General features: G+C 31.6%; 1 protein-coding gene across 1 annotated transcript; it reads right to left on the reverse strand.

Moving 5' to 3' along the window:
• Positions 1–4,637: 4,637 nt before the first annotated feature.
• LOC126781870 (retinal rod rhodopsin-sensitive cGMP 3',5'-cyclic phosphodiesterase subunit delta) lies at positions 4,638–8,679 on the reverse strand. The gene is made up of 5 exons (XM_050506991.1): positions 8,362–8,679; positions 8,037–8,068; positions 7,721–7,872; positions 7,308–7,444; positions 4,638–6,042 (listed from the first exon to the last, which is right to left on the reverse strand). The coding sequence occupies exons 1-5, from the start codon at positions 8,430–8,432 to the stop codon at positions 5,961–5,963; spliced, it is 474 nt and encodes a 157-aa protein (XP_050362948.1). The 5' UTR covers positions 8,433–8,679; the 3' UTR covers positions 4,638–5,960.
• Between the last annotated feature and the right edge of the window lie 331 nt (positions 8,680–9,010).

Here is a 9,010-nt window from a genome sequence, read left to right on the forward strand (position 1 = left end):
CTCATGTTCCGCACCGATGAGCTGGGGATTTATTTTAACTTTTATCGTGGATATTGTTTTAAAACATAGATTTGGATATGGTATAGAATTTATTTTTTATTCAGCATCCGATCTTTTCAATACTCAATTATTTTTATAGTATCTTTATAGTAATATTTTTATCCACTGGTGGTAGGGCTTCGTGCAAGCTCGTCTGGGTAGGTACCACCCACTCCTCAGATATTCTACCGCAAAACAGTAGTACTTGGTATTGTTGTGTTCCGGTTTGAAGGGTGAGTGAGTCAGTGTAATTACAGGCACAAGGGACATAAAATCTTAGGTCCCAAGGTTGGTGGCGCATTGGCTATGTAAGCGATGGTTATTTACAATGCCTTAAAAAATATTATTACAATACTATTGTTTAAAACAAACTTTCTTACGTAATAGATAAATATTTTAAAGCACTTATTTAATATTTTATGATTTTCAAATACATTTTTATAGTGCTACTTCACATAAGCTTAATTTTTCATATATACCTACTTCTAAACATGCCCAATTTACAATATCTAGGATTACATTTTACTTACGACTCGATCTTTTCATTTTAAAGTTCTACTTAACTGTCCTATCTGTAACTATTATTTGGTCAAAAAACTTTGTCTCACAAGCAAGATAGTGACGTAGCGGTCGTGACGTTAGGGGGTCGCGGGAGGGGCGTAGGACGCTGACCCGCGGACGATGCGCGCGCGCAACGCACCCGCCATCCTTCCACATAATGTTTATTCCACTTTTTTGAGGGAACTTTTCGCTCGCGTCAGTCTCTTATTCGATAACCGATTGCATGATTTTTAAAAGTAAAAGTAATGTATTCATTTGTAAATTCAACGCTTTAGTGTGTTTTACTTTAGAGTAAAGTATAATGCATATTTATCTGAATTCCTTAAAATAACTAATTTTCTATATCCTAATTAGAAAAATCAATTATTGTATCCCTACAATGATGATCTTGAAGTGGAAAATTAATATGCTTAGCTAAATTATATAGTTTATGTTTTACAAAAATAAAAGACATTTATACGCTATTTAGGATCAACGACATTTAAGATAAATGTATTTTTAGGCTCCTGTTTCTAAAATCAAATTCTAAGAAAATTTTAGCTTATTAGTGTAAGTTTATGCTATTTACAGAGCAGTACAATACAGGCTGTATTGTACGTAAGCGTATAATTTTTATATTACAACATCCTTGGATAAGTATAGACTATTTTGGTGTGTGAACCCAGCGTCATAAAAATCTTAATTATAGGTCATTAATCCCAGCACTTAACTTTCTCGCAATTCATATTTCGTGGTTTCAATACTATTAACGTCATCAGCAACTTTCATATGTATGTTGAAATTAAATCAGTATGGAATCAATTATTTTTTTAAATTACAAATGAATTTAAAGTAATTAACTTTTTAGCTACACGGATCCAAATTTGATCAAGCCATTTACATGTCAACGAAGCATTGGTATTAATTATTCATCACTAATTAACTGTTCGGTGCGGTGCAGATCAGAGCGACTCCTGCCGGAAACAGGAAGAGAGCAATCAACGTAGCTAAAAATATCACACATTTGGTGTTCATCCGGCAAGCGATTTAGCCCTAGTGATGCCAACATACCGTAGGCTGGCATCAGTAAGGCTAAATTTGGAGTGAAAGTAGCACCCTCTTTATGTCCCACTGCTGGAAACTGGAAAGAACTTTTGTTAGAAAGGTTTTAAGGTTTCCACCAAGCTGATCCACTGCAAATTTTATACACTACATGTAAATTTAATCGCGATGTTTTTCTTCATCGTTGAGCGAAAGATGCATCATAAGCACGACACCACTCAGTTATGCTTGATTGGATTTGATCCTGCGATTTTCGACAACAATTCTGGTCAAACTACTGTACCATGTTGGCATTTAAATAAATCCTTTTAAATTCTAGAGAGCTGCAAGAACTTGTACGTAAACACCTATAAACACATCAGTGCTAAAATTTGTTTGTAAAATTTAGGCCTTATAACATACATATACATCAGACTTCGCTAATTATTTCATCGGTATTAAAATACATAGTCGATACTGATACCTAAATAATACCAAAAATATACATTAAGTATTACTTAAAGTAGAGTATTTATACAGTTAATTATTACGTAAATACAATATTACTTCAGCATTTTTTTTTAAATGCTATTTATAGTTGATACTAAAATGATTATAAGAAATAACATTAGCTTTATCTATGACAAACGCGTACTTATATGATTTTATTAACATAGCCATTAAAATATTTTTTTTATTCTTAATGCTTCACTCAAATCATAGTAACAAATCAACATTATTGGATTCCTGTAGAAAAGATCTTAAAAAAATTTCGAAATGCAAGTGAAAAATAAAATTAGATAGTTTTTTTTTTAAATATATTTATATGGGATAAGATAATCAAATAAATAATTAAATGTAATAACTCAAACATTAAGTCAAATAGTAAATTAGTATTTTTTTTAATTCGTTTGTGTGTCTTTATTTATTTCATTCGTATTTTTAGAAAATATTAATTCGTACCTAAATTGTATGGCGAAGCAATAAAAACTTGACCGATGTAATAGAGCGATCAGTACGCGTATATGTACATACAATTAGGCAGCTTATCGTTCTATTATAATGTGTAATAGGTAGTAACCGATAACATCGACCTTCCTATCGAAAAAAAGCGTTCAATATTTATCGGAATGTCATAATTATTATTTATTAGGCAGTCAAGTATGGTTGACATTACGATTCCCAACAAGTACGCGGCAAGCACTCGCCGGTACATAATTATATAATTTCTATTATTTATATGCGGAGTCAGTGCGTGTGCCGCGCATCGAAACGACACGGCTTCCTTCGACGGCACTCTACGAAGAAATCCGACAACGGGTTCTCGCTAGAGAGGATGTAAGGCCCGCCACCAATGATTTAATTCACAAAAAGTTCCTGTCGTCAACGTCCGTCGCTTTTCCTGCAGGTGACGTTTCACAACGCTCCTCGCTTCCTCTATGGTAATATTGATAAACGTGTCAGCGTACTAATAAGATTCAGCATCGAGTCACGATTTATCGATACAACTGATAATTTTACTATTGTTCCAATCATTAAGATTATAACAATCTCAAAAACGAAGGTGTCGTTGTAGAAGTTGTAAATATACATATTTTTATTAAACTTATTCTAGCGATTACAGATCAACGTATTAAAATGGTCATGAGTCCGTTCATTATTACACGCAACACTATTTTTATAAAAGTTATTACATACTAATAATCAAAAAAATAGTAATAATTATTCTGTATGAACAAACTCGAAACTCATCGCCGAGAACGGTCGTGAAATGTCAGATAATGACATGCGAATTTGATCATAATAATTATAACATTTCAAGAATACACACATCAAAATAGTATATAACCATTAATAGTAGACAACCAATGTCTACTTTTCACGGGTGAGTAAGTGAGTTCTTATAATGTGACATTATAATAATTGTAACATTTAAAAGATACATGTATCACCTAAGGGTTTTCAAAAGTTTACGAGTGAGATATGAAGTGAACTCTTAAAGAATTATTTTATATATTATATAGTTTTGCGTATTAACGATATTTGGCATTATCTATGGTTACTGCTAAACTATTGAGAATTTTTAAATTTATAACAAAAATTACATGACTGCACTGCAACCGTCGAGACACGCTTCTAACGCGACTGCTAGTGAGAATTTGCCCAAGTGATAGGTTCATTTAAACCGACAGTTTGAGATTACAATATTTAAGCTATTCATTATACCAATGACGCAGACAGCCTTCCTACATATATGTTAAATGCAACAAATATTACTAAAACTTATATCAATATTCATTTATACAATAAAAGTGGTCTGTTTTAAATATCTGTTGAAACAATGTTATACAGCTTGTATTGAACAAATAATAAAATTGAAAGATGCTCGACTGAAGTAAGAAGTTAAAAAACCCGCGATTCATTCACGGGTACAAAGCCATCTATCGAGTGTTGATGTAAACTATTTTCCTTGCAAACTTGAATGCAACTTTTTTGTTTGTTTTTCTCTAAATTTTGTTAGACATATATCTATCTCGTTCATTCCTTTAAGGATAATTTATACTGAGAGTAAGATTAACCTGCCAAAGAAATACCAATGTATCGCATAATTGCCTTTTACATTTTAGAATTACCTACTTTAAGCCACAACATACACAACCAAAATTATTAGTAACATATTTACAATTTTGTTCGTAAAATCAAAAATGGAGAGTATATTTAATTAAAATATATTTTGCATTAGATTATTGCTATACATCTTTGAATTTAAGGCTTACGCAACTAGTACATACAACATGTTCAATAATTTGCGCGTCTATATATATAATAAATTCAAAACAATTTGAACAATTTTGAAATTATTTGTTGTGATTTTTCTCATAAGTGATTTGTAATCTTGTAGAAATAACAAAGATCTTATACCATATTATATTGCATGAAAAGAAAAAAAAAACTATGCCGAAAAACTGTCAGGCGCAAGAAATGATTCGTCAAAAAAAAAAAGAAAAAACAAAATGTATAGATAGAAAATGCTTTTTATTGAAAGTGGTTTGACATTACACTTTAACAACTAACACAGATTTTAACGATGTTCTTTAAAACTTATTTCTAAAATAGTCTAAGCTCAGTTTGAATAAAAAAATAGTAAATAGAGCGTGGAAGTGAAACTAGATATTTGTATCTGTTTTGTGACAAGGAGCATGCGTTCTTTTCGTATTTCTACCAATCGCTTCCATCAATCCCACAATCATTTGCACTCTATTTCAATCTCACCCACGATCAAATCTTGTTTTTCTTGCGAGACGGATACTTCGAAAGGTGAACGTACGTATACTCTATGTTCGAACACGAAATGTGCTTCCCGCATCTGCAACTGCTCTAATGTATACGGCCGCACATTACAACTATGACGGCTATAAACATAGTAGGCCCTGAAAATGGTGAGGTAGAAACGACCACGGTAGTAGTCACGGACCACTAACCAATCAAGCATCGTTGCCATATAAAAGTATCTACTGCTGGACCAGTTGCAGAAGTGTAATAGGTTAAAAACCAAGGTTAATTTAAAATTAGAATTTACTATCCGTTCGGCCAAACGAGTTTTAATTAGAAATACGACTTATCAAAATTTTAAAATGTACTTAATTATAAATAAATCGATAACTTTTGTAATAAGTTTCGTATCACTGATTTTAATTACATCCCGTCGTTAAAGTATCAAAACTATTTATTTACACACCTACTACAACTACACACCTGGTGTGTAGCCTTCAATACATCAGTCAAATTAAGTGGAATTATATTCAGTTCTTCGCCCCTCTCTTTCATGCTTTCATCGCTCATCACCTTTGTGATGGGATATGGTTATGGCAGTTCCAAGTGCTATGCTCCTGCCATTGAAGTATCCTGTTGCTGGACGGCTTGTTAGAGCAGGACTCCTCTGGCATAAAATGCAGATGTTGGTCCATTTATTTGCAAAGCAAAGAATAGCCCCTAGACTAGTAGACCCCCTCATACATTTTAAGTTAAGCCATTCAGACAGTTCTACATATATATTTTCTAACCCATTATAAGTAGTTTGAAATAGTTACAATGCATATTCATCTATTTAAATACACGTGAAGGATAAAAATACATCAAATCTTGAACATTGTGTGTAATTTAGTTTCAACATTATCTATCTTAAACATCAAGTGCACATTATGCGTTTCAAATATTTGACTAGACTTGTTTAAAATTATGACATTAGTATATAAATACCATTAAAATTGTGCATGATAAATGCATATATTAGAAACATACATCTACATAAAATAAATGCCTATCATTACAAAAGTCGTTTAAACGTAAAACAGGCGAACACGCGACGTTGTTATGAGAAAATCTCCATCGAAGAACTTAGTTTCAATCACGACATTCCCGCTGAAAAGATAAATTTATCAATCTTAATAAAATTACCAATTTTGGAATAAAAAGTAAAATGTTTTAATATATTCAATGTTAGATGCTGTGTTTACACTGCCAATATCCAGACTCCAATGTTAGATGTTGTGTTTACTCTGCCAACATACAGACCTGGTCCCAACCAGAGGTATGGATCCAGGACATCCGGATCTGATTATACCTTGTGATAGGGCTTTGTGCAAGCTCGTCTGGGTAGGTACCACCCACTCATCAGATATTCTACAGCAAAACAGCAGTATTTGATATTGTTGTGTTCCGGTTTGAAGGGTGAGTGAGCCAGTGTAATTACAGGCACAAGAGACATAAAATCTTAGTTCCCAAGGTTGGTGGCGCATTGGATATGTAAGCGATGGTTGACATTTCATACAATGCCAATGTCTAGGGGCATTGTTGACTGCTTACCATCAGGTGGCCCATATGCTCGTCCGCCTTCCTATTCTATAAAAAAAAAAATACCTTTCTACTAGACCAAATAGAAATTCAAATAAATAATGTGTAAATATCACAGCTGGCCAATGTACTCCTCTCCTTTTAGAATTGGAGTTCATTCCGCCACCAACCTGTGTCGTACATTGGTAGATATACATGTGGCAGAAGTTTATCTGATACATGAAGGTTTTCTTACAATGTATCTCATGTACAAATGTACTTGCAATTCAGCATTTGTCTGGATTTCAAATTGGTCTATCTCACATAATATATAATAATTTTATATTTATATAATGAGGTAATTTTTGGTGTACATAGATTATGGATATTATTCGTCCTGAAAAATCAAAAATTTAAGCCACTACTAGTTCTTCACATAGATAGTTATTGATTCCATACACACAGCTAAATAAACATCAAAATCTACATAGCCGCTTACTCACGTTGTAGCAGAATTGGGTTTAAAGATTTTACATTAAAAATATAATTAATAAATAAAAAAATATTAAATTAAATTCCTATTTGTGATGAGTGGGTGGGTATCTATTGTTCTACCGCCAAACATCAATATTCCGGTCTGTGTTTGGGAGTTTTTATCACATCTTGGAGCCTATCGTTGGCAGGGCATTCAAAGTATAAACTGAACAACTTAATATATTTTGTTTGTGTTGATAACTGTATGTTTCTATAACACTTTTGGTGTACAATAAAGCTTCTATATATTTAAAAATACTTAAAAAAATGGTGACAGCTTCAATCACCTTTTCACCCATTGAAAAAGTCAAAAAACTCACTTAAGTACATTAGCAGGCATCATCTGGGACTCTGGTGCCGATTCTATGATGGATTGCCAGGTGTTGGTGGAATTAGGAATCACATATCCAAACTCGAAGAACCATTCCTCTAGACATCTACCTTTGAATAGAACTTTCTGAAATGTAATAAATAACATAATCATACATGTCGGTAATATTAACTAAACAACAAAAACTGTTTCATAAATGCACATTATACTGTACTTATGTTTACTGTTTAGTAAGATTAATGTACCAATTAAACTTTTTATCTAAGCAGTTCAATACATTCGGGATTATGTGAACCTAGTAATTGTAATTGAATTATGCAGACAATTCAACACCTTATTTATTGAAATAACTTTTTGAGTAGATCAAAGTATATAGATAAATTTTATGAAGAATTTTCTAACCTGTTCTAGTCGAAATTTGTCCATAGACTCTACAGAGCTGAAATTCATCTCGCGAGACACAACTCTAGACTTGAGGATACGTTTCGGAACGCGCGCCTCATGCTCAACATCTGGATTTGACATATCATCGTTATGCTGCCAAATAACTTTACCTATAAACACAAAATAAAAAGTTAAATTATATTTATTATGTATGTACTAACACTGAAGCAATCTATTTCATTTTATAACAATTTGTTAATGAGCCACAAAATTAAAAAAAAATATATTTTTTTTATTTATTCCTACTATTATAAATGGGAATAAACAAACTTACCTGTGTCCACATCTCGTAGATTCATATAATTACTGTTTGGTATATTGTTAAAAAAATATTGGCCAACAATAAGAATTTCACATAAAAAACTTGGTTATCATAGTTCACTTGTAAATTTTATTGAAGATTTATTTGTTTAACATTCTGAGGTTAGTTTTCATTTGTCATTCAATTTTATCTAATTACAGAAATACTCTGACAATGTCAATAAATAGGAATAATACAAGTTTTAAGAAAGAGAAATACAGTAAAATAAAATCTAAAAGTAATGATATAGTGCTGTGGTGCCGCCACAGCGCCATATGGATGCAGAGAAAAAGGATACATTTGAAAGCCGCTGAGAATTGACTTCATTCGATCTTTTTCAGATTCTTCAAGCGGTAATAGCTCCGTCATTTTTCTTAGATTTAGGAGGTACTAAGTTTATTAAAGCTTTCGTAATTTCGTATGCCCCTAGGTTGTGAAACGTATACAAAAGAATTATTATCAAAGACGTTCAAGAACGTAGGTCGATGTTTTTATAAACGTACAAAAACATAAAGTTTGGAATGTTATTATTGATGTAATTTATATGTTTAAATATTACTAATTACTATATATTTACTTAGTTTTGTGTAATTGAAAACAATAACTGACACATAATTTGACAATATAATTTATTTTATTGTAAGTGACAGTTATATTGACATAATTGACATTTCAAGATTGATCGATTAATTTGGTATTTATCTTGTGAAAGTTATCATGTGTGACTCTTAAAATATTAGCAAAAAGTAAACAAAGAATATATATATATATATATATATATATATATATATATATATATATATATATATATATATATATATATATCTATATATTCTTTTACTTAAAATTAATAATATTTTCACTACTGATTGTGAACAGTTTTTTTTTTAAAAGCTGTTCAAGCAAAAAGAAAATAAATGTTCCATTTAACGCTGACATGAATTTTA

This window comes from Nymphalis io, chromosome 4, assembly GCF_905147045.1.
Source record: "Nymphalis io chromosome 4, ilAglIoxx1.1, whole genome shotgun sequence".
NCBI classification, from domain to species: domain Eukaryota; kingdom Metazoa; phylum Arthropoda; class Insecta; order Lepidoptera; family Nymphalidae; genus Nymphalis; species Nymphalis io.